This window comes from Mytilus galloprovincialis, chromosome 9 (assembly GCF_965363235.1).
Source record: "Mytilus galloprovincialis chromosome 9, xbMytGall1.hap1.1, whole genome shotgun sequence".
In the NCBI taxonomy this organism is placed as follows: domain Eukaryota; kingdom Metazoa; phylum Mollusca; class Bivalvia; order Mytilida; family Mytilidae; genus Mytilus; species Mytilus galloprovincialis.
Genome location: NC_134846.1, coordinates 10,628,820 through 10,656,532, shown reverse-complemented (window position 1 = coordinate 10,656,532; position 27,713 = coordinate 10,628,820). Strand labels below are relative to the sequence as shown.

Below are 27,713 nucleotides of genomic sequence, written 5' to 3'. Positions count from 1 at the left end.
TACTTTAGCTGTAAGTCGCAGGCTCAACAAAAATGGGTAAAAAATTATTAAAAATTAATAAGATACTATCTTTTGATTGTAAGAAGCTTCTGTCCATGTTAAGTAAAAATCCAGGATGGTTTATGAATAAAAAAAAAATTACTGCAGACTATGTTATGTTAACTGGAAGTCCATTTATAAGTAATATACAGAAAAACAGGAAATAGATTTTTACAAATACAAATAACTTTCTTAAATATCCATGATTTCTACCTAACTTGGACAGAAGACAGTATCCAGAAGGCACCATGTTGAAGTCCTTTAATGGTTTACTTTTACAAATGGTGACTTGGATGGAGAGCTGTTTCATTTGCACTCATACCACATCTTCTATATAACTATTGCCTCCAGTATGGAGGTCCAAACCCTGGACAGATCAAACTTTAAAATTGGTTTTAGCTGCTTCTCCATTAAACAATGGACATTATGGAAAGAGTTAAAAGACTGATTGGCTCCGAGTCCAAATAATGTGGCCGGGTAGGTTGACAACTTGACATTTTTTTCTGTGGACTGGTACACAAAATGTACCTTTTGAACTAGCACTTAAAAATCCAGTTGAGTGTGTCAGTCTTGTACAAATGAAGGTACATATTCACATTGCATAAACATGTTCTCGTCCTGAATATGCATTTAATCTTGACATTAATAATCCATCATCTTCATCTTAAAATCAGTAGCTCTATGTCTTTTGTACTTATTATTTGTGCCTTCAATAACATTAAGAAAATAATTTTCATTAATAGTAAGCTGAACTCTTACCTTAAGAGGCTGATATACATATTTAGTTTGATGGTTTATATATGCTAGACTTCTTTATTTACAGAAAATAATACAACTAACATGAGGCTTCTATATATAGCTGTTATCAAGGGGAGATAATCAAGATACACTTTTCCTTCCCATATTCTTACAAACTAAAAACAACTCAAAAACACAGAATTTAAATAAAAAACAATTCAATAAATCATTTAATAGCAAAATATTATGCATACATACATGTATATAATTGACCTTTTTCATTCAAAAATCTAACATCTATTCAGGTGCTCAGTAGTTCATGATCTTGCATACCGGTATATAAAAAATAGCTTAAAATATACAAAAAAAAGTATGTTCTTCATAGACTTCAATGAAGCCACATGATCATATATATTATCTAGTTAGATGATCAAATATCTAAAATCACATGATCATATATGTAAATCTTAAATCACACGATCATATCTTCTCTGAGATCCATACAGCTCCTTTACATCCAACTTTAATAACTTGTGTTAGTGCTTTATAAAATGGTGCCTGTCAATTAGAAAATAGATCAATATTAAATAAAGAAAAAGAATCTAGGCTATACCCTGTGAAAGATAGAAAGGACAAACATTTAAGGACTAACTAAAATGTATTTTTTAAACTGTCAAAAATTATTTTTTGTGCAAAAGACATCAGTAGAGTTAACGTTGAAAACAAGATATTTGCAAATTGCAACTGTAAAATATAAATCACATTGGTAAGTATAAAATACTGTTAAATACACTACATTTATCCCTGTCTTAAATGCAAAATTTTGCAATATAGTGCATTAAATGGGGTTATACACAGAATAACATATATCGTACTCAATCAAGATAAATGATGTGAAGAAGCTTACAATAACATGATGGCTTAGTGTTTTTTTTACTTGAAGAAAAGATCTCACAAAAAATGTTAACCCAGCAACATTTTTTGTGCCTGTCCCAAGTCAGGAGCCTCTGGCCAATGTTAGTCTTGTATGGTTTTTTTTATTTTAAAATTGAGAATGGAAATGGGGAATGTGTCAAAGAGACAACAACCCGACCAAATAAAAAACAACAGCAGAGGGTCACCAACAGGTCTTCAATGTAGCGAGAAATTCCCGCACCCGGAGGTGTCCTTCAGCTGGCCCCTTAGTTCATTTATATATTTTGGAGTTTAGGCTTAAATTAAAATATTGTTTGTTTGCAGTTTACCGACCGACCCTTGAAAATCCTTCCGACTGTGAAAATTTTATTGCTTTAAATTTGAAGAAATTTTTTTTAATACTTCTATTGACGCGATCCGGAACTTTGGGTTCTTTCCGGAAATGATTTAAAGTCTGGGTCAATTACGCATTTCAAGTTCGGTTTTTCTTAGCTTCCCGTCAAGCTTTCATGTGACCATTATGATAAAGCACATGGAAATTGTTTACCAGTATCCATGAAGTCACTGGGAAGTACTTTACGCTGTCGTCTCGTGTCAATTTTAAGACAAATAACAAACAAAAAAGTTTATTAGTAAACTGTTTATACAGATTCAGGCACATGTAATGATGTGTGATGATATCATTGACGATGATGCAGCGGATATTCATAACTGACACGATAACCATAATTTCTGTCTCAAACAAATCGGGTACAGAATCTGTGGAGCCTGACTTTATGGAACCAATTTCAGTGGTTAAATAATTCGACAGCAGCTTGAAGTATGGCATATTTTCTACAAATCGTTGTGAAGACGACAAAGATGAAACCACTCCTCCGTGACTTATATCTTCATGGATATCTGTAAACACGCCTGTACGGATGAAGGGCTCATTTAGTTTAAACATATTTATTTATTGTGGATTGGGAAACAAGTTATTACAACTTATATTAATCCCTGTCCACTTTGCGGGTGCGAGTGCTGCCCTTGTAGCGGCATTAGCCTACTCTTTTTCGAAATCTACAAGGGTGTCTTTTACGTGCAAGAGATATTGCTCTCTCTCACACGGGTCAGCCATTTATCGTTCCCATCCGACGGACTAGCATCGTTTCTCAAGACCATACTCGCAAATGGTGTCGAGGGAGGGCCGAAAATTCAGTCCCTGAAATTTTCTCCCCGGAACGAGGATCGAACCAGGAACCTTTGTGTTAGTAGTCCGATGCGCTAACCACTACACCACGGCTCTCTCAAGGGCTCATTTGAAATGTTAATGGATATAGATCATGCCAAATCAATAAGAAGCAACCCTAACTACACAAAGATGTAGAGAAAATGAATGGTTAGCTTGAAAAATAAATATACTCTCTCTAGTATATTAAATCTATCTTCGATTGCAATGAGTATGCTCCTTTAGGATAAGGGGGCTGCCCCACTCATTGCAATTATTCTCTTTCTTACAATATTAAATATACCCAAACTGTGTGGCCTGTGTGAATTCAATTAAAACATGTCCTTAGGAGCTATGCTGCCAATTTTTTCATTTCAGTACAGACCATTTACTTTTAATGGGGTGCTATGGATTTCACCCCAAACTTGAGATTTCTTTGGTTTTCATTAAAGCCTGGCAAAAATATAACCTTATCACATATAATTAAATATTGTTAGAAATATGAAAACAGTCGAATGTCTTAATACTTTTTTTTCAAGTTGCCTTTTTTTCAATTGAGGAAGATTCAATGGTTATTTTTTTTTTATTAAAAATACACACTTTAATACATTGTCTTATAAATCTTTAATATCTATATTTTTCTGATGAAAATACTCTACTCATGAAAACATTCTAGTCAAAAAGCATACATGCTGAATATATTTCTTTAAAACAGTTCTAGTCATAATGACATTCCTTGTTTATAAGTGTTCCAATATTTAATAATTATACCATATTTTATGTCATAAATTGGATAATGACACTATGTTAAAGTTTCAGTTTTGGTTAAAAAGTTTTTTATCTGAAAATGCCTGTTCATTTGATGTTGGTTTTCAGCATGTCCAGCGTTTGTTGTTTTAAAATGGTTTTTTTTCTTCACAAGAAACTTGGTTTAGTGTAACTGCTTGTTTAAACTGTATTTTGGCTGATAAATAAAATATTTTTCCTACCTACCGACCCTTCAGTCTGAAGGTACAGTCGGAAAACTGCAAACAAACATATTTTTAAGGTTGGCCTTAGTATGACTTCCATTTTCACTGAACTAGTACACATCTTTATGTAGGGGCCAGCTGAGGCCCACCTTCAGATGCAGTTATTTTCTGGCTGCGTTGAAGATCCATTGGTGGCCTTCGGCTGTTATCCACTCTTAGATCGGGTTGTTTGTCTGTTTGACATATTCCCCCATTTCCATTCTCAAATTTATGATGGTTTTCAGTAATGAGTTCTGACAGAAACAAATCTAGTTTCAGTTCCAATGACCGTGTTTTAAAAATCATAATGCTTCTTTCTCTCACTATAAGTGTTACATTGTAATGTAACATTGTTTGTAACGTTCATTTTGATTGGATAACGTCAACAATTTTCATGGCATCAGTTCACATAAGCGCAAACAATGTATGACAGATTTTAAATGTATGATTTAAAGTTGTTTTCTGTCAGTTTCATTAGAATGGAGATATCAATATTGTATTTTAAGCTCATATGTAGTATTTGACTTAGCTTCAAGAAATTTCTTTCCTACAGAATTTCAGTCTATTTTTAGTAATTATGACCTTGGAATGTGTGACCTAAAAATCAAACTCATTATATATGGCCATATTTATATAAGCAAGTACTGTTGAATTGGCATATCTTTAGTACATATGGCCTTGACCTTTGACACATTGACCTCAAATTCAATAAGGATCACCATCTCATTATATGTGACCATTTTAAACAATGGTTGTCATTCGATTTAAGTTTTAGTGGTAAATCAATTCAAGCTAATTTGAAACAAGTTTTTAGGTTCATATTGTGTTTATATATTTTTTAACTAGAGACATTAAAATAAAGAGATCTATGCAAATTATAACAATTAATAATTACTGAATTTTATTTGTAAATAAACAATTTGATTTAGACTTGAATTGAAGTTTATTGAAAGACCTTTGTCTGATTTTAAAAATATACTTTAAATTTTAAAATTATTTGAATTACTGTGAAAGTACTTTTATTCGTGGGGAACCAATTTTCGTGGTTTTAGTGGATGACGTTATCCACGAATTTAAGTGTTCAACGAAATAAAACAACCATTGTCCAAATAAAGACTGGAAAGATCCCATGTAGGTTTGACTACTGATATGATCTAGAGAATATATTGAATAACGCCAAATCTGAAAATGCTATATAGTTGTCATAGGGCAAACGCGCTATGAACTACAACTCCATGCAGGAGTATACCCATTTAATCTTTCAGAACATTAACTGTACAACTTTTGATCTTTTTATTCTCATAAAAAATATTTTTGATCGATGAAAGTCAGATTTCCGGTATTGGTATTCTTGTATAATAAAGTGTTCATTTTATATCCTCAAAATTCTCGTACATATGGGAAATAATAATTTTATGCTGGGCTTAATTTTGATAAGAATTATTTCACATTAAGATACGTTTATAGCATTTGTTTTTGTTACTGTTTTCTTTAGGTGACATGTTTATGGCCTAATTAACACCTTTGATGGTCTTAAATCTGTTGATCACTTTATCTTGGGTTAATTAGTGTTGTCAATACGATTTACCATTTTACCGGGTCAATGTTTACTTTGCAATTTTCTTCAATCAAGACAATTTGTAACCTTCGTTTCTAAAGCTTCAATTTTCCAAATGTTTTTTTTTAGAAAACTAAAATCCACGAATTTGAAAACCCACGAACATGTAAATATTTCTCAAACCACGAAAATTGATACCCTTGAATTAAAGTAGTTTCACAGTAGCTCTCGCTGCAATATAGCCTTTTTGCACCCATGCGGCGTAAAACAAACGCCAATCAATCAATCAATAACAATTAATTCTTTTCTGTGAACAATAGAATTGATTGCAATAAATCTAAAACATGACAAATATAAAGTAGTTGTAGCTTTGAAACAAAGCAGAATGAGTTAAAAACAAGAAAATCAATTACAAATTCAATTGATTTAAATTTATTCAAATGAGAAGAAAGGAATGACTTGGAATTGATAGCAGTATTTCTATACACTTTGTCATATTATTGTTAAAACACTAGCTGGGATTAAAAGTCTTGTTTCCCAAACTTTAAATTTTTGAAAAAAACTAAGGATTTTCTTATTCCAGGCATAGATTACCTTAGCCGTATTTGGCACAACTTTTTGGAATTTTGGATCCTCAATGCTCTTCAACTTTGTACTTGTTTGGCTTTATAAATATTTTGATATGAGCGTCACTGATGAGTCTTATGTAGACGAAACGCGCGTCTGGCGTAAAAAATTATAATCCTGGTACCTTTGATAACTATTGACTTAAATCTATCTCATATGACAATGTAATTTCTCAAATGACAATGTAACTTCTCAAATGACAATGTAACTTCTCAAATGACAATGTAACATCTCAAATGACAATGTAACTTCACAAATGACAATGTAACTTCACAAATGACAAAGGGAGACAACAATCCACTTAAGTTTTAATAAATGTACCTTTTCAGCATCATGTTCTAGTCCTGTATCATGGTGATGGAGTTCATCATCACGGAACTTCTTTATTATCTGAAACAAATAAAAAAAAAAATAGTAATGCCTGTTGCAGGTACCGGTAACTTTAAATGCATGATTAACATTGAAGAAATCTGCATCAAAATTGACCATTTTATTGATAATAAAACAAGAATGTGTCTGACATATAGACGAGTGAGATAAACTATAAAATTCTATTTTTAATGCACCCACCTAACATACGACTAAATCATATACCATTCGAAAGCACATCATCTATACTAAAATTGAGAAAGGAAATGGTGAATATGTCAAAGCGACAACCACCCGACCATAGAGCAAACAACAGCCGAAGGCAACCAATGGGTCTTCAATGTAGCGAGAATTCCCGCACCCGTAGGTGTCCTTCAACTGGCCCCTAAAATATGCATAATAGTACAGTGATAATGGACGTCATACTAAACTCCGAATTATACACAAGAAACTAAAATTTAAAATCATACAAGACTAACAAAGGCCAGAGGCTCCTGACTTGGGACAGGCGCAAAATTGCGGCGGGGTTAAACATGTTTATGAGATCTCAACCCTCCCCCTATACCTCTAGCCAATGTAGAAAAGTAAAAGAATAACAATACGCACATTAAAATTCAGTTCAAAAATTTGTATGGTGCAGTTTCCGTCAAATCACAACAAAAGGTCAAGGACAGACAACTTCGAATTTTACAAGAAGTCAGCATTTTTGCATATATTCTGTCTTCTAAATAATGATATTTTGTATGGACATATTGAAAGCTGTAAAAACAATGTTAATAGTAACTTATCAAAAGCACTTTAAAATATAAATGTAGGATTTTTCCGACGTAGTCGGTATAGTTTCGGTTTGTGCCCTTTGAACTTAAGGACGCTTAACTATGGCAACAGAATACGCATGCTCGAAAATCCTTTCTGTGATTGGACAAAATGCTGTCATGGTGGGTGATTTGGTTGTGTTTGAAAAAACGTATCGTTAATTATATTGTGATGGAAAGCAAGTGAAAAACTATAAATATTTGAACTAGATCTTACAAAGATTTATATTTTTATTAAAATAATTGTTTCACCAATCGCTCTTTGCATCCGTGACAGCTGTTTATTCGGGACAATTATATAATTTTTAATGTAAACTTTGTTGTATGAACATACATGACTTTTAGAACGCACCTACGCATGTGAGATTTCCGCGGGGTTTTGGTGAATGTAAACAGAAAGATATGAGGACCGAGAATACTGAACACAAACAGAGAAAACGTTATTTAAATGATATCTTTGTGCTTCTGAAGGTTATCGAAATGATAATTTTAAACATATACTCAAATTTAAATACGTCGGATATCTTTTTTAAAGATAGTTCTAGTTAATAAATAGCGCTGTTTTCCAGAATTTACATTGAAAATGACAAAAAATGCATGAAAATCAAATTTTATGTCTGTCATTCAACTGTTATTCACCATAAAACCAAATAACATATTTTATATAGTGCTAAAGATGTTTTTGACATCATTAAAATACTGCAATTACGCTTCTGGTCAATAAAACAGCCAATTATAACAAACATGCAGTTGCCCAAAATACCGCCATCTGCGAAAAAAATAGCCTGATCTTTGTTCAAACAATTTGTATGTAGTCGATATTATATTGAAAAACACTTATTGTAAAGTGGAAAAATGGTAAAGGATAGATAGAATACACTGGAAATTCATGAATTTATGGAAAAGTTTGGGAGCAAAACTTTGATATTTCAGTATTTCAATATTTGTATGTTTTCTTGGTTGCTTATACTGCATCTTACATTGACTAAGGAAGTAAAAACTATTATGTTCTAGCCACTGAAATATTCTTCATACCTGGCCAAGATATTTCATCGTATCAAACTACGTAATATCTTGTAAATAAATTGAGACTCTCGCAATTATGTTTACTTACATTAGATTTTGAATTGGGTAATCTAGCTATTCGCAATAACAATAAATACATTTCCATTAATTAATTTTACTCCCTGAATATTTTACATATAAACATGAATATAAAGATGATTGACTGATTGTTGGTGTTAAAGTTTGATGCAATTTTCGGTTTAGCATGTTTGTCTACTAAAATATCTTGCGACGATCAGTTTTAAATGGTTTAGGCCCATGGAGTTCCAAAGGAACCACCAACCTTAGGCAATCTCCATCAACAATACATTACTTATAGCTACTAGTATCCAAGGACGAAGTTACTGCGTAGGTGTCACAACACAAATCACCTTTTGTAAAAGTAGGCAGCCTCTAACCAAACACAGCAGTTTTGATGCTTATGTTTACTTCAGCTAAATTTTTTACAAGTCAAGTTGCTTAATAGAAACAGAATAATTAAATGCATTTGAACCACTTTTATTTCAAATTTAATTGGCTATGATTTTGCATTAAAATTTCAATTTAGATGTGACACATAATATTTTCATTTAAGACATTTAAAGAAAGCCCCGCTATTTTAGTAGATTATCTATTAAGCATTGGTTGAACATTCATGGATTTTTATAATATTGGATAGTCATGTGTATTAAGAATACATATGGTTAAAATGAAGTCATTTTATTCTTAAAAATCTATACAATTGTGAGAAATGAAAAACATGGGTTGAATATATCCAGGTTTTTAAATGGTTTTATGTCATCTGATCTTAAATTATGTTCGTGGATATTTATTGTGCACTGAGTCTTCTGTTGTTGATATGACAGCAACTTTTGCCGATTTCATCTCTTTGTTTTCATATTTTTCGGTTCAAGTTTCTAATGGTTTGAAGATCTCTTAACAATAATAAGTGATATAAATTGACATAAACAAATTAACCGTACAAAATGTTATGTATAAATGTTAAAAACATGGGTTAAAACAATGTGATTAAAATTCAGATCAACCACGACTCTTCTGCTCATATACGCATAAGAATAACGCAATCAGAGAACTACATTCTAATAAGATGAGGGTTAAAAGCATGTATGTTTTGGTAAATTCAAAGCGATTACTATTTTTAGCCCTATTTGAAAATGACCTTTATGAAACAAATCCCTTCTGACACGTATAACCTCCATATGTGCACTTTGAACTTCCATAATTCTTCCAAGCAATGTATGAGGAATATTGCTCATTACAATTTTGACACTTACATATGGATATATATGTGAATGGACAGAACAAAAGAAAAAAGAACAAAGGAACAAGATGATTCTGACAATTCTGCTATGTCATATAAGATAGATAGAGATGGAGAGGACAACGAGGTCTATCACAACTGTTTTCCAATCGTTTGATGTGTTTCAGCTTTTGGGTTTGTCATTTGATAAGAGGCTTTCCGTTTTGTTATTTCACTTGGAGTCTGTAATTTATGTTGTTTTACTATTTTTATTTTTTGCATCAATATCTGAGTTTTAATTTCTGTTGTCTTTTTTCGCTCAGCTTTGAAATTTATGGTTTTCTTTTCCTTGATTTAAAGAAGGGATAAAATAATGAGGAAGAAGTCTCAAACTATAGTCGAATAAAAACAGAGGACAGCATGACCATTGTGAAAAAGTAGAACAGACAAACCAATCTTCTTAAAACACTAAACAGAATTGTGTGAACACTACAACAAATCATTAAGTTTCAGTCATATTAAATAAAACAACTAACAAAGTATATAATAATGGGCTAACATTAAAAGGAATTCACCGGATTAGACATTGAATAGCGTATGGTACAGACAGTTTTCATTCGAACATTGAACGAGAAATTTCTTCGTAACATGTCTTTCAACATCGGAAAACTATTTTTTTTCCAAATAAACTTCTTTTGTTCCTTAAAGTTCTTCCATTACTCTTTTTTTAAATTATGGTTGATCATTATCTGCCGAAATAAGCAATATTATCTAGCAAAAAGAAATCAAAATGATCCCCATTTGTAGATGTACAAAAGTTTTATTAGAAGGTTGTATCTGAACCTACATCATATTAATTGTAGTTTAAAATGATTAAAAAATTCCCTCGGTCTATAAACATAAATCTATTATATTTTTGACATACAAATACTCAAAATTCAGAAAACATTTAGATTTTATTGCAATTTTATCATTTTTGAAAGTTTTTTCAAGAAATTCAATTTTCTGTTAATAAAACGCAATCAACATTTAACTTTGCACTTGATTTGCAATCATGGTAATTTGTTTAATTTTTTGAATGTTCAGTTTTGTCCTTTGACCTTGATTTCATGAAAATTGCACAGACGAAATATTGACAACCAGGCAAAAAAGAAAGTACAGGTAATAATCTTTCGAATGATATACATGTATAATATAGCCGTATGTTAGGTGGGTGCATTAAAGTCGTTAACTAAGTGCTTTTTGAAAATTATCACTCGCCTAATATGTTCAAGATCAAGCTTTAAAATGCGACCAAAGTTCAGATGGAAAGACAGAAAGACAGTGGTCAAGGGTAACATGTAACCCCCCCTGTCGCCTTAAGCATGGGCATAAAAAGATGAGGAAGTAATTAAGGAAAACTTAACTCAATTTTTGATAAATTTTCAATTTCCTAAAGAAACTCAGGAACATCATAAAATTATTTTGGTAAATCTTAAATAAACTAATATCCGACACTATATATATTATTATAGAATGACTATAATTTTCTAACAAAACCTGATGAAGGATGTTTCAGAAAGGTGTTGTTCACATAGATTTCATTTCTATCATGTATCTTTCAGTATTGAAATAAACTACTGTAAATAATTCTTATATCATTTGCATATCTATAAATACTTGAATTGGATTGGTCAATTAGAATATTTATCTTGGTTTACACTTCGATAAACCATGTTTCCGAAACTACTTTCGTAATCTATTCATGCGCGATACACATTCTTGCTAGGATACTGGGATTTTCAGCAAATTGAGATTGTAAAACAATTGCATTCAGTCTGCACCAAAAACTTTTTCAACTACTAGTCCGAAGACCAATATTCTGACATTTTTCTTATTGGTCCAAACAAAGTTTTGAAAATACTTACTAGCCCGAATGAAATTTAACTAGTCTGGGGCATCGGACTAGTGGCTAACCGTGCAGAATGCATATAACAAAAAAAAAAAAAAATGAAATAAATGCCCTAAAGCTTAGAAAATGTATGAAAATAAAATTTTGATAAAATTCCGCGAAATTTCATGAAGGATTTGTTGAATTTACGTCATGGCAAAACACGACGTCACACGAATGAAAGTTTTCAAGGGAAAGATTATTTCGTAACGTGTACGCTTCAAATTCGGATAATATCTAATTAAAATGAAGTTTTTGAGGTAGGTGCTATTTCATTTTAGATTCTGTTGCATTTATCGGACATTTATGGTTTTTAGAAAGTCAAGATGGTGGCGTACTCTTTAGTTACGACATGACATTGTGCTTTTGATGGTAAATATAGTAGCCGTCAACCAAATAATGTAAATTAATAATGGCGTATCTTTGGCTGAAGAATTATAAGAATTAAACACATTTTTTCTAAAGGTTATTGATGTGTAAACCGGGTCTCTTACTCACAAACTTTACATAAAAGTCCTTTGGACCAGGGCTTCCAAAATTTTTTTGAGCCAGCCGGACATCTTATATCTGATCCCGATTTTAATCCCTAAGACTAAGTCACAAAAGGCAATTATGGTAATCAGATGGCCATCCCAATGATTGACATTAGATTAAAAAAAAAAAAACGATATTAAACTTTACTTTGATATGAATTTGATGTTCTGACGTAAACTGTTAAAATTGGCAGTGCATCATTCAAAGTGTGCACATCAGCGTGCTCTTATTTTCCTTAGACTCTTTATTTGTGCAAAATGACGTTGTCAAAAACTTTACTTTCGTTTTTAAGTCACATTTCCCAAACCGGATGTTGACTTGACAATGGTAAAACATGGACCATAAACGGATACGTAAAATCTGTGTACGTTTACAAAACACGACTGAGTGTAGAAGCTCTTTCCACGTTATTTCTTCAACAAAATACTTGAGATGAACGTTAGATACAGGTATCAATGATAATTTTAGCATTTTTGGAGAAATGTAGGATGCATAATTAAATTTCCCATCTGTGCACATGCGCACACGTGTTCTTGTTCATACAACGTAGTTTTGACGATTTTTCATTTAAAACCTTTTTAAATGTTTCATCAAATCATGTATTTATTATAATTGTAATCTTTTGGACTAAATCAATTAGATACAAACGGCTGAAATGTACGAAAATAATTTTGAATAGACAGATTAATTTATACGATGTCCGGTACTGTAAATAGTTTACCTGTCACCTGAACAGGTAGTTTTCAGCTGTCCAACAACTTATTAGCCTTGATTAAAATTAGAAAGTATTGAAGTAGGAGTTGTTTTGATAGTAATTTTAAATCATCATGTCACTTTTATGACTGGAAATGTATGGCTGTTAAAGGCAAAAGTTTGGGTCAAAAAGATCGTGAATTATCTTAAAATGACAGAAAAAGCCTTGGAAACTAAAAAGGGAGATGACCGTTTCATGCTTTGCCCAGCCGGACTTTTACTGGAAATTATACAATTGACCGGAATATATGACTGTTTTGGAAGCCTTGCTTTGGACTTTTATTCAGTTTGTGAGTTAATCGCCCCGGTTTACACATCAATAACTTCTAGGAAAAAATGTGTTTAATCCTATACCAACTTATTTTTACGGATAATTTCATTTTGTGTTCAGCTCTTTTATCCCTTTCCATGGCAATTTAATTTCACGATTTTCAAATTTACTAGAAGTAGTTGAATGAGGAACAATCTTATTTGTATATATTTGCGACGATTTATTTTCACCTTATTTGTCTACATGTGAAAGTGGCGAAAATAAGTTAGTTTACAGTATATTGATGTCTGTATATATCTCTGATCCCAAAGATGGACAAAGAACCGACAATCACTACCTTTAATAATTCTTCATGTTTTTCAGGGTCATCTTCCATCAAGTCTCTGATCTGACTGTGAATAGATGAATAAAAATAAACAAAAAATATTAATATGAAATTTCTATATTTATAATATAAAATCCAGCACCAATTCAGTAAAGCTCAATATATAATATATACTGGGTATACAATTGAGCTTTACTGAATTGGCGCTAGATTTTAATACTGTCATTAAATTTTCATCCTTAATTCCTCCTAATATATAATTATGAACAAAAGTATCTACAGAGAGGAAATAGGTTTCAGAAAAGTGCTCACGAGTTACAACTCAATACTGTCAACCTGCTGATTAAATATGCAGTCATTCTGCTTAGAATTTTTGGTTTAATTTAAGATTTAAATTATTTAATTAGCAAAACAGTGAAATTTATATTTTTACACCTCAGTAATCACACTGGTTCAAACTAGATTTTCGTTAGTATAAACTCTTGCATTAAATTTACTCACTATATTATTTCGCCCTTTTTATTGGATATAAACTTTTCCTTTGTTGTTAATTGTTTATTTATACTATTACAAAGAGTTTTCTTTACATTTTTGAATTTGATATTACGTTGAAATTTGAGATAAATGTAAGGAAAGTATCCATGGTATACATGTACTTACAGAAATAGATGATAAACAAGAAAGGTCAGTGATATTATTGGCTTTTTTCAAAACTAACTCTACCCTTTTTTATTGGGAAAATATGCGTCATTTTCATCAAATTGGGAAATTTAAAATAATTAAACCATGAATTTGACTGAAACTTTAATTTACAGACCCATTTTCAAGAGTCAAACCTTGCTTTAAAATACAACCCCATTTTGTCAGTGATGATACATGTACATAAACAGACCCTCAAATGTGCACATATAGTTATTTTTAGGAATAAAAAATGTTTAAATGAGTGATTTTCAGTTTGTATTCATGCACAATTACTACTGAGACTGCACTGTTTGGGAAAAAAGTTGTCTTTTTGGGAATAATTTTAAGCCATTTTTTTTTTCAAATTGGGATTTTTCTCCACTAATTTAAGGCAAACAATATCACTGAAGGTTGTCCATAGGTCACACCATGTCTCACTCACACTATTGCATTTACATGTTCAATGAACCATGCTCAAAACTGTTTTATGACATTTAATTGTATTAAATGGTTTACATACTAAAGAACATGTTCCAAGTTTCAAGTATAAGTATATAAAAAATTTCCAAGACTCTTTAATTGAGTTTTGAGACCACAAATATTACGCAAAGTTATCCTGTTCACGAGAAGTTGCCGTTCCTGCAAACTTCTTGATAGTCATCACAAATAACCTTAGCTTTTTTTTCAGTATGTTGACCTATTACTGCTTTCATCTATGACATTTGATTTCTGGTGGATAGTTGTTGCATTGGCAATCATTCCACACCTTCTAATTTTTATGTTAACTAAAACCATAATTTATCAAATTTGTAGTAAATGGTAAAATCTGTATCAAAATACTTGTTTGGTACAGTGCATATATATAGATGTATTTTAAAACATATATACAAATAAAATTGAGAATGGAAAAGTTGATGTGACCACAAATTACCAGTTACCCTGATATGGAATAGGTGGATGGACAGACCATACCACATAATGCACAGGGCTTAATAAACAACCATAAGTTACTGTAACCATCTGAGAATGATCAAACTAACCTATTATAATGATCTCCTATTACAGCTTCTACAGCTACAGTACATGCCATGGCTCCCTCTTTCCCTAACAATGATCAAACTAACCTATTATAATGATCTCCTATTACAGCTTCTACAGCTACAGTACATGCCATGGCTCCCTCTTTCCCTAACAATGATCAAACTAACCTATTATAATGATCTCCTATTACAGCTTCTACAGCTACAGTACATGCCATGGCTCCCTCTTTCCCTAACAATGATCAAACTAACCTATTATAATGATCCCCTATTACAGCTTCTACTGCTACAGTACATGCCATGGCTCCCTCTTTCCCTAACAATGATCAAACTAACCTATTATAATGATCCCCTATTACAGCTTCTACAGCTACAGTACATGCCATGGCTCCCTCTTTCCCTAACAATGATCAAACTAACCTATTATAATGATCCCCTATTACAGCTTCTACAGCTACAGTACATGCCATGGCTCCTGTAACCATCAGAGAATGATCAAACTAACCTATTATAATGATCTCCTATTACAGCTTCTACAGCTACAGTACATGCCATGGCTCCCTCTTTCCCTAACAATGATCAAACTAACCTATTATAATGATCTCCTATTACAGCTTCTACAGCTACAGTACATGCCATGGCTCCCTCTGTCCCTAACAATGATCAAACTAACCTATTATAATGATCTCCTATTACAGCTTCTACAGCTACAGTACATGCCATTGCTCCCTCTTTCCCTAACAATAATCAAACTAACCTATTATAATGATCTCCTATTACAGCTTCTACAGCTACAGTACATGCCATGGCTCCCTCTTTCCCTAACAATGATCAAACTAACCTATTATAATGATCCCCTATTACAGCTTCTACAGCTACAGTACATGCCATGGCTCCCTCTGTCCCTAACAATGATCAAACTAACCTATTATAATGATCTCCTATTACAGCTTCTACTGCTACAGTACATGCCATGGCTCCTGTAACCATCAGAGAATGATCAAACTAACCTATTATAATGATCTCCTATTACAGCTTCTACAGCTACAGTACATGCCATGGCTCCCTCTTTCCCTAACAATGATCAAACTAACCTATTATAATGATCCCCTATTAAAGCTTCTACAGCTACAGTACATGCCATGGCTCCCTCTTTCCCTAACAATAATCAAACTAACCTATTATAATGATCTCCTATTACAGCTTCTACAGCTACAGTACATGCCATTGCTCCCTCTTTCCCTAACAATGATCAAACTAACCTATTATAATGATCCCCTATTACAGCTTCTACAGCTACAGTACATGCCATGGCTCCCTCTTTCCCTAACAATGATCAAACTAACCTATTATAATGATCCCCTATTACAGCTTCTACAGCTACAGTACATGCCATGGCTCCCTCTTTCCCTAACAATAATCAAACTAACCTATTATAATGATCTCCTATTACAGCTTCTACAGCTACAGTACATGCCATTGCTCCCTCTTTCCCTAACAATGATCAAACTAACCTATTATAATGATCCCCTATTACAGCTTCTACTGCTACAGTACATGCCATGGCTCCCTCTTTCCCTAACAATGATCAAACTAACCTATTATAATGATCTCCTATTACAGCTTCTACAGCTACAGTACATGCCATGGCTCCCTCTGTCCCTAACAATGATCAAACTAACCTATTATAATGATCTCCTATTACAGCTTCTACAGCTACAGTACATGCCATGGCTCCCTCTGTCCCTAACAATAATCAAACTAACCTATTACAATGATCTCCTATTACAGCTTCTACAGCTACAGTACATGCCATTGCTCCCTCTTTCCCTAACAATGATCAAACTAACCTATTATAATGATCTCCTATTACAGCTTCTACTGCTACAGTACATGCCATGGCTCCTGTAACCATCAGAGAATGATCAAACTAACCTATTATAATGATCCCCTATTACAGCTTCTACAGCTACAGTACATGCCATTGCTCCCTCTTTCCCTAACAATGATCAAACTAACCTATTATAATGATCTCCTATTACAGCTTCTACTGCTACAGTACATGCCATGGCTCCTGTAACCATCAGAGAATGATCAAACTAACCTATTATAATGATCTCCTATTACAGCTTCTACAGCTACAGTACATGCCATTGCTCCCTCTTTCCCTAACAATAATCAAACTAACCTATTATAATGATCTCCTATTACAGCTTCTACAGCTACAGTACATGCCATGGCTCCCTCTGTCCCTAACAATGATCAAACTAACCTATTATAATGATCTCCTATTACAGCTTCTACTGCTACAGTACATGCCATGGCTCCCTCTTTCCCTAACAATGATCAAACTAACCTATTATAATGATCTCCTATTACAGCTTCTACAGCTACAGTACATGCCATGGCTCCCTCTTTCCCTAACAATAATCAAACTAACCTATTATAATGATCTCCTATTACAGCTTCTACAGCTACAGTACATGCCATGGCTCCTGTAACCATCAGAGAATGATCAAACTAACCTATTATAATGATCTCCTATTACAGCTTCTACAGCTACAGTACATGCCATGGCTCCCTCTTTCCCTAACAATAATCAAACTAACCTATTATAATGATCTCCTATTACAGCTTCTACAGCTACAGTACATGCCATGGCTCCTGTAACCATCAGAGAATGATCAAACTAACCTATTATAATGATCTCCTATTACAGCTTCTACAGCTACAGTACATGCCATGGCTCCCTCTTTCCCTAACAATAATCAAACTAACCTATTATAATGATCTCCTATTACAGCTTCTACAGCTACAGTACATGCCATGGCTCCCTCTTTCCCTAACAATGCAGTTCCTGCTCCTGTAAAGTCAAATTAGTACACATTTAATAAATTACAAACGAAAGTGAACCAACGCCTGGTGAGTCTGTAGTACGGTAGAGTCCATAAAGTGGATACCCGAGGGTATGCAGGGTCGTTATGATAAAAACATAAAATGTAGAGAGTCTTATAACAACAACACTTTAGGGACTGCTGCAGAAAATTTATTGATCGACATGTTTCGGTGCCTAGGGCACCGTCATCAGGATAAAATCAATACATAAAAACATGTTGAAGTAAAAAATCGGGTTGTTAAAATTTAAACGTCACAATGTTACAATGGTAAGTAACGTTATTAATAGCAACGTACTGAAAGTGAAAGTGAAAGTTCATTGGAAGTATGTAAATAAACTATAAAAAGAAATTAAAAAATAAAATGTTTTTGTTGTGAAAATGTTTGTTAAAATTATTCTGCCAACATGTGTTTGTCCTCTTGCATCGTGGAAAGAATAATACAATAAGTTGTCAGGCTGTGTATATACTGTATAGGTTGTGTGGTCTGAATGTTCTGTTAACTTTCTTCCCCAAAATAGACGACATTTTATCAGCAATTCCGTACCATTTCGACTAATAAATGTAGAAAAATGTCTTATATTTTACAACCATTGTGCCAAGGTCAACCATTTTGTAAACATATAGTGCTTTTGTGTTTCAAATTTTAAAAAAAGTCACATTCTTTTTGCATTTCCTTTAATGTATCTTTTGGTTTTATTTAGTTCTTTAGTTCAGTTGTTCATTTTCTTTTGTTGCTTTTTTTATTCCCTCTTTGGCTATTGCCAAACATAAATTTGTTATATCTTTAGGGAATTTGCTAGTTACTTTATTACAATTGATAATTTCTTTTATACACATTTTATTTTCTTAACTGGATAAGTTATTTTAAATAGTGTTGTCAAATTGAACAGTTTTGCCTAACAGGTTTTTCAGATAATCTCTTGATTGATTAACTGGCTAACCAATGTTTAAGTTCGTGCTTAAAGGCGTCATATAAAAAAGAAGATGTGGCATGATTGTCAATGAGACAACTCTCCACCAGAGACCAATGACACAGAAATTAACAACTATAGCTCACTGTACGGCCTTCAACAATGAGCAAAGCCTATACCACATAGTCAGCAGTCTACAGTGCGCCAAAAATGCACAGTTTTATAATATAAGGCTTGGCATTCCTGGAAAAGTTCGACTTTCAATAATCCTTATCTATAGTAATGTTTGAAATAACTTCAAATTGAGAAGTTGGAAATCTTCTTAATCTTTGCAAATTGACCAAGTATGAAAATTCTGTACATTGTTTCAATTTGAGATCCTGGAAATGTTAATTCCCTTCACATGATTTGCATTTCACCATTTTTGAGTCAGCATTTTGTTTAAAGTATGACTAAGCCTTTGACAATGAAGTGAAATAATGAAATAAATTGTAAAATACAATCCCCTTACAACTGTTCATCATACATGTATGCAAATAATATTTACTTTTGCCCCCATCTGATAGACAAGGTGTCTTTGTGCTAATTAATTTTGTATAATCAGAATCTGTTCAAGGTTACGATATTAGATAGTAATCAATAAACTGATAAATTCATCTGTCAAATAAAATGCTTTGCTAAGCACAGCCTGATACGACCGCAGACAAATGGCAGAGGTTGAACCCTGAACAGTTGGGCCAAATTTGGACACAATATTCAAGCTTGATACTGTCTGAATTTGGATTGTTTTCAAATTTTTGACATAATATAGGTTTCTGACACAGAAAAAAAATCAAGATCTTACAAATCTATTGCGCAATACTGTGCAATTAAAGATTTCTTCTTGAACTTTATAAAAATTTGAAAAAAAAATTGAACCCATTTAAAAAATTGGAACCGCCCAAAACTTTTTGAACCCCCCTTGGTGCAATTACCCCACACTCGATCCCTGCCTTTCCTTTGTATTATGGAACCTTGAAGTACAATTTCAGGGAGATCTACACTTAAACACAAGTTATTATCTGGAAACTAGATATATGCTTGTTTATGGCCCTTTTTTGGCCCCTAATTCCTGCATGAATGGGGCAATAATCCCCAAACTCATTCCCAGCCGACATGATACCATTATACAATCCCAAATTATTTTTTTGGTCGTATAAAAACTTAGTGACTTTAAATGCATGATACCTAAAGCAAATCCAGCTATATTCCAGAGTGGTAATAGTACAGTAGGTCTAGCTCTGTGTTGAACAATCAGTTTGTTGAACGTTTCTAAATGTATCTTTTCATCTTCCCACATTTCCTGTAATATAAAAATTAATATTCTTACAAAAATTTTACAAGGTGATAGGATCATAGGATGTGCCGCTGGAATAGGTTACATTTTCCAGTTAGAAAATAGATGGAGAAATCTATCAGAAATATATGATAAACTCAAATATTCCATTTTTCCAACATACCACATGAAAACCCAACCAATATAGTATTTAAAAAGGTTACTTTATTACCTATGCAATATAAGAAAAGATACATTTTGAAGATCTAAATTATACGAAAAAGGTGGGGTAGCAAAACCTCAGGAGCACTCCTACCAACTATGTATAGTAAATTATCTTTGTTGACATTGTAAAGAAGTAAATATTGATGAAAATGTATTTGATCTTCATATTCTAATCATTTTATTATAACGTAATTATCAACTCATACCTCAGGTCATTTTGATAAAAGTAAATCACTAATTAAATTGGATCACATCCTCAAGAAAAATTAATCTAAACAATTACAAAGACTGATGAGTTTTTGTGTTACACAAAATAAATTTATCTTCGGTAATTAAATTTTAACAAAATGATTATTGATTGCTGAAGTTCCAGTGGCAAATATTTCATGTACATTCTGAACAAGAACTTTTAAGGTTATCAAATTCTGAAAGCTAAAAAGTAGATGTAGTATGATTACTAATGAGAACAAGAGTTAAAATGATATAGACATGAGTAATTAAAGGTCACCTAGCTCTTTTGGATTGGCTTTTCTCTGAGTCAAAAAATTTTTTTTAAAAAAGAATGCCATAACATTGCCAAGGTAATTTTTTTTGGTCTTTCAAACATGAATAAATTTTTCTGCTACCTCTCTCCTAAAGCCCTTTACAAAGATTGTAACTGAGGACACTCCCTCTCATTTTCAGAACCAACAATAACATCTAACTATTACATGGAATTTTCTGGCAGGTAAATTGAATCTGCTGAGAATGCCAGCCAAGGACTCTCATTTTTATGAAGCTCAAAGATCCCTACTCCTAAGATCAACTTACAACCTACTGGACAATAATAAACAACAATCAATCAATTAGTTTTAAATCTCATTATAACCATAATAACCATTAATATAAACAATGGTATAATGTCTAAGTACATGTATAACAATTGTTAATATTGCATATCATCCCTAGTAACATATATCAATTGATGTGGATTAATTTTCACTTATCATGTGATCACTTTGAACAAACTCCACATTAAGCAAACAAATCAATACTCATTAAATATTGTATTTAAAATCAGAATATTTTAGAAGATAAATATGGCATATGCATTTATTCTGATACTTATAAAGACATGTCACGCAAATATTTGACATGAACCTCTTTCCTTGTAGAAATTTATAAAGCACTTTCTGACAAGCTGTGACGCAGTACGCCTTACTGTATTCTTGCAATAATCACAAATTATCTCACATTTTAGATTAAATGACACAATTGCAATTACAGCATCTCTAAAAGATAACATGTTTTAATATCAAAACAATATTAATGTATTAAACCTTTCAGAATGAAACATCATATCTAATGCAGTAACGTCTACAATGCATCTAAACATACCATTGAAAAAGCAATATCTGATTAGGCCAGGATTTTTTAATTTATTGGTTTACGGATCCGCCGACCCGATTTTGCTGATTTCCAGAATAAAAATAAAATTCACTTTTCACGCTTTTTTATTCCCGCCGACCTTAACAAATGCATTATCCCTGAAAAATAATTAAAATATTTTTTTTTCCTGAAATGAAATGCGTTAATCACTAACAAAATTGACAACACTTTCTGGTGTGAAAAAAACACCTTCCAGTTTACGTTTCTAAATATAGACAAATCAATTATACCTGACCTTGAAATGTCGTTTGCGCAAATAATTTTGCGGAACGAAACTTGTGTTTAAAACCAATTACACAATAAGTTCGTTTACCTTATTTGTCATCAGTCCGTAAGATGCATCATCTCATAGAAATAGACTTGTCCAAATGTGGACAGGGTGAAGGCATCAAATTAAAGAACTGAATATTAACAAATCATTAGGAATTTTCTTGTTTTTATAGGTAATAAAAAAATGTCGTTCATTTGGATAAAAAAAAACGGGAATGCAAGACAACAGATTAACCCGATATCATTTTTCCAGTGGACGATTCTATTAGGTTTTTGACACGTGTGTTGAAACTTATTTTCGTACGACGTTTATGCATTTTTTCTTTATCAGTTTTCGTGCTTGAAGATCATTATTTACCAAGTTTTCTGGAATTGATTAAGAGCTACGCGAATCTATTTTTCTTGTTTCTGAAATGATGATTTAATTTCGTCTTTCTTTTTTTTACTGTAAATTACTAGACAATGTCATGCGTAGTTTATAACAGCTGAGCAATAATATTTCATCGAACTAAAGTTTTAGAAATGATGATAAAATAGCATAACAAACATATTGCTAGAAAGGTGAAATATATATTGATTTTGCATATTTTTTTGTCGTCAAAGATGATTTTTTTTCTTTTTTTTTTCCCGACCGACCGACCCGACTTTTTCATGGGGAAAATCCGTAAACCAACAAATTAAAAAACCGTGGCCTTATGTTTATCTATAATAGTTTTTTTTTAAACAAAACTAATTTGCATTATAAAGAAAAATTTACGTTTAAAAAAATAATCTTAAAAGTGTCAGAAAATTTCACAAAACTTCAAACATTTTAAATTTTTGAGTCTTAGATTATTTTCTAAAGAACAAACAGGGAGCTATGTTTAATCTCATACAAAGAACTTATCTCCATCAGCAACACATTTGTATCACAAATATGACAATACAGTGTGAAACTGTATCGACTCTCCATAATATATTAATTATCTTTCAGTTATATTTGAATTGTTATCTAAACAAATACCATAAATTGAAATTATTACCAAGTCTCATTTGCGTTAATATGCACATGTATATCATGTATATAATCATATAATCAACACAATAATACATTGTAATAATTTTGTGTGGGCCTACTAATATCCAATTACTACACCTAAAGCTTTAGGTTTTATGCTTTTATAACAATTCAATGCAATGCCACAATATTACTGAATGTCTGTGATGAATCTGTTTATTAAGACAAAATTGAGTCTGATAAATAGAAGAAGGCATTGATTTTCGCTTGAAACCTTGAAAGAAGACCATGTAAATCTGATTAGTTTTCTTAATTAAATACAAAATTTTCTTTATGTGAGTTTTGCCTTGTTTAACAGTTTTTCTGACAGACTGAAATATGTGCAGTTGAGGTGCATAAAAGCAGAACAAGTGCACAGAAAACTATGAGTTAAATGTTGATGTTCCATTGTTACAATTTAGCTTTTAACAAACATTTAACAGCTTTTTTATGTCCTATAGTTTTACAATTTTGAAATTAGCAAAAAATGCAAATACATACATTCATACAGTAACTTAATTCTCTAGTCCATTAGATTGAAGCTATAGTAATTTTTTGCAAGGCTACTTAACAAAAATACATTTTAAAAAGAATCATGATGTATTCTCTTAAACTGATCATGAGGATTTGCATATTTCTAAATTTTAGAAACTATTGTAAACAAATTTAAAATTCTGAAATGATATGTTGTATTTAGATATGCAGTCTTTCATGCTAAGTGGCAGCCCAGACAGCCAAGGCTTGTAAAATTGCTCTGGGGCCTGTAAAAATCATATCTACAGGCCAACAGAATCTAACTAAAAAATTTCAAAAATTGAGCTCTGGGCCTGTAGATTTAACAGTTCATCGTAATGCTCTTACTATAAAAAGACAATAATTTTAATTAAGTTGACCAATCAAACAAGTGATGCAAAATACATTCTATTTCCAATTTAAAATCCTTAAATAAAAATACAAATATGCACAATTCATTGTCATTGAATATACATATGTGTTTCAATAAAATCAAAAGAATTTAATGTTTGAGTTTGAATCATTTGAACACACAAAGTTCAAAAACCTAACTTTGAACTTTGCCTGGTCTAAACTTTATTGCTTTAATCACATTTATCTATGAAAATTTTTGATATGATTTATTTCCAAACTTATAAAAAAGTTTTACTTCATATTATCACAAAACTTAAGATTCATGCATAGAAGATCAAGTGCTTGAAATCAAAAGGTTGCAATAAAAAGACATTAGGGTTGGAGGATCACGGTCACTGTTCCAAAGTCTGTGTTGGACACATCAATAATTACCTTTATAACTGGTCCTACGGAAGTATTCCCCAATATAGCCAGCTGTCCTTGGTAAATTCTGTCAGCCCCAAGCTCTCCTGCATGATCCACACGGATTATTTTGTCCACAAGTTCTCTACTGCGTTTCTGTCTAGCCATCTTGCTCATACAACGACATGGTATTCGTACAAGTGAACTTGAAGCCATTTTACAAATTATCTGTTTTAGTTAAATAAAATGGTAAAAGTAAATCAGAAAATAATTAGAGATATGTCTGTGGGTCACAGATGATAACCCCACAGTCCACTTGCATAAACAATGTTATAAAGGGAAGTAAGAACGATAAAAGTGATACCAATTAAAATTGAGAATGGAAATGGGGAATGTGTCAAAGAGACAACAACCCATCAAAGAGCTGAAAACAGCTGAAAACAGCTTTATATGTTACCATATTAAAATTAGTTGAGAAAGACACATTTACAATATAAAAATTTGATTTATTGAATTAAAAAAAAACAAAAAAACTGTTGAACTGTTGTTTTCCTTTTTTACAGCACTGGCCATGGGTTAATACTATCAATCCCAAATGATATCATCAGTACTGACATGATTTATAACAAACCTTGGCTTACTAAAATTGTATATTTATAAATTTTGAAATTATAAAGAAATGAGGGTTTTAACTCCCTCAGGCAATTCTGTATGTGCCTGTAATTCAAGGAAACTTGGTTGTCATTTGTTGCTGTGTAACATATTTGTTTTTCCTTTATCAAAGTGTTCATTATTTTGTGCATAAATTAGGCCGTAAATTAAATTGTTTTACATTTGTCATTTCCATGCCTTTTAAGCATGTACATGTAGCTAACTTAAACTATGCAGTATGGTCATTGTTGAAGGCCGCTTGGTGACCTATAGTTGCTAATTTCCTTGTTATATGGTCTCTTGTTACATGTATGTTCCTCTACATGTATCTCTTGAATCTAAAGTACTCACTACATACATTGGAGCTCTGTCTGCAAGTTTTGATTCTTACCATCGTGTATGGGTTTCAGAAAATTTAAATGAGACAAACTTAAGTCAGAGTGGGGAAACAAAAAAAGGGGCAGATGGATGGACAGTCAAGGGTAGCACTTGATACCCTGTTGCCTATGATGGGGGCATAAAAAAGGATGATAGTGGTTTAGTAATTGAAGGTTGTATCAAATTTTCACACTCCATGGGCATCATGCAAGAAGTCCCTCCAGTTTGGTTACGGTCATCTAGTAAGTCTTTCATTTTCGTTTACTAATGATACTTACCAGACAAAAGAAGTTAACGAGCATACATGTAGCATATACAGGTACAGGATTTTTTAAGGCAGAAGGGTAAGAATGCCATTTTATGTTACTGTTAGCCATACCAGTCAACTCACCCATATTTTTGTGGTCACACGATCACCTGAGAATTTCACCCCTGGCATATTCACAATTTTTATACAACTTGCCAAGTTGTTAAATAACTAGGACAATTTGGCAAGATTAGGCCAAATAAAAATATATGTGTGGTTCCAGTTACAGTTTGTTGATGCCTTATGTGTTCAAGAACATGAAGAGGATTAAGTAAGTAAAGGTAGGTAGGGATTTTTTTTTATTTTAAGTTTTTTTTTACATTGAGTCTATGGGAGCAACATTCTGACTTTAACAGTGCTTGATGAAAAATGACAATTAAATCTTTAGAGTAGGCTATTTTAAAGACAAAAAAGTAGGGACGGTTAGGTAACTGGAACCACACATATATTTTTATTTGGCCTTAATAGTTACTGTTTTTTTGCCATGTAAGTATCCCTGTTAGGACCCCCAAGCAGGGATTCAAGTTGTGCAAACAGACATTAAAGCTAAGAAAATTTGATTGATTGATTTAATGTCCAGTGGCAAATATTTCATGCATGTTCAGTACGATTAAAGTTAAGAATAAACAAAGTAAATTTAAAGTCTGTTGATGTAGTGTCGTCAACTTCAGGACAATGACATTATGAGGAGGCAGGACCTTTTCGGGTCGTCAAGATCGGGTGTTTTTAAACTCGGGATTTCGGAATTGATCCTTTCGGGAACTCTTTTTTTCAAATTTCAGGATGTTGGGATTTAAAATTTCTTTAAATTTGGGACCTCAGGACTTCATGTTTTTAAGCCCGGGATTTCGGGATTAGGACCCCTCCAGTCCAACCCCCACTCAATGGGGCTGCTTCATTTGTTCTAGGTCGGGCTATGCCCGGTTCGCCCTATCATGTGACCGGGTTAAATATGGCTGAAAATAAAACGAGTGGAACCGGCTGATTTAAAGATGGCAACAGAAGGTCAAATTTATACTTTTTTGTTTCTAAGCTAAGGAAAATAAAAAATGAACCTGTTAACAATAAATATATATTTTTAAAATGCAATCTTATTTTCTTAGGCCTAATTCATCATAAAAACCTTTCTCCGAGATAATTTTATAAATTTGAAAATAAAATATAGCATGGCAATTTATTATCGTCATGATAGACCAATGCAGTATCCTATAATATAGTCTGATTGAAAAAAAAAATCAATCTTCACCTTTCAAATTCCGACAATTTATCTAAAATTACGCTTCCCGCCATACTTTTATGACCGGCTGATTGCTTGCCGGTGAGTGAAGACCGGCGAGGGCGACGTATGCCTATTTGCGCCGGCGGCTGATTTTACAGCAAATGAAGCGACTGTGCCTATACCGGAAGCGTCGACCGGGCTAACCCGGTTTAAGCCACTGTAGCAAATGAAGTACTACCAATTATGCATGCAGTGTTTGAAATTAAATCAAAACATTACATCAGAAATTTATTACAAAAATCAAGATTAACATATCAAGGATGATGTGACTTTCATCAAAACTTTAAATCTCGTGACACAAAGATATGCTAACTAACAGGTATAGGTACAAACCAATTCTACTGCACAGGTCAGTTTTATAATTTGTACGTGAGAAAAACCATGTTATCATATTTGAATTTTTTCTCATATATGATATTCTATTCTATTCTATTCTATAACAACTAAAAATTTAAAATATAAATTAATTAAATATGTCCTTTAACCTGTCATAGAAAATAAATTACAGTCGTATTATCGATATTTCTGTCCTATGTGACCACAGACATCAAAACTTGAAGAAAGTTACGTAAATCGTCTGCTATAAATATGGGCGCCGACATATTGAAGTCTCGGAGAAAATATTATAAA

At 32.5% G+C, this 27,713-nt stretch overlaps 1 protein-coding gene across 3 annotated transcripts; it reads right to left on the bottom strand.

Moving 5' to 3' along the window:
• Positions 1–994: 994 nt before the first annotated feature.
• Positions 995–27,699, bottom strand: LOC143044381 (NADPH-dependent 3-demethoxyubiquinone 3-hydroxylase, mitochondrial-like). Of its 3 annotated transcripts, none has more exons than XM_076216358.1 (7): positions 27,569–27,699; positions 24,499–24,696; positions 20,153–20,267; positions 17,896–17,980; positions 13,409–13,463; positions 6,416–6,484; positions 995–1,335 (listed from the first exon to the last, which is right to left on the bottom strand). In XM_076216358.1, exons 2-7 carry the CDS (start codon positions 24,682–24,684, stop codon positions 1,258–1,260), a joined length of 588 nt encoding a protein of 195 aa, XP_076072473.1. In that variant the 5' UTR covers positions 24,685–24,696; positions 27,569–27,699; the 3' UTR covers positions 995–1,257. The 3 variants fall into 3 exon arrangements, with proteins under 3 accessions (XP_076072473.1, XP_076072474.1, XP_076072476.1); XM_076216359.1 differs by having other exon boundaries at positions 27,590–27,699; XM_076216361.1 differs by lacking the exon at positions 27,569–27,699 and adding an exon at positions 27,417–27,481.
• Between the last annotated feature and the right edge of the window lie 14 nt (positions 27,700–27,713).

Bases quoted from the DNA above. Each gene is read 5' to 3' on its own strand.
- LOC143044381 (XM_076216358.1), bottom strand. From the start codon at position 24,684: ATGGCTTCAAGTTCACTTGTACGAATACCATGTCGTTGTATGAGCAAG. The intron at 6,485-13,408 runs GTAGTGATTGTC...TATTTGTTTCAG, and splicing joins AACATGAAGAATTATTAAAG to ATAATAAAGAAGTTCCGTGA. The intron at 1,336-6,415 runs GTACATTTATTA...TCTAATTGACAG, and splicing joins TAGAACATGATGCTGAAAAG to GCACCATTTTATAAAGCACT.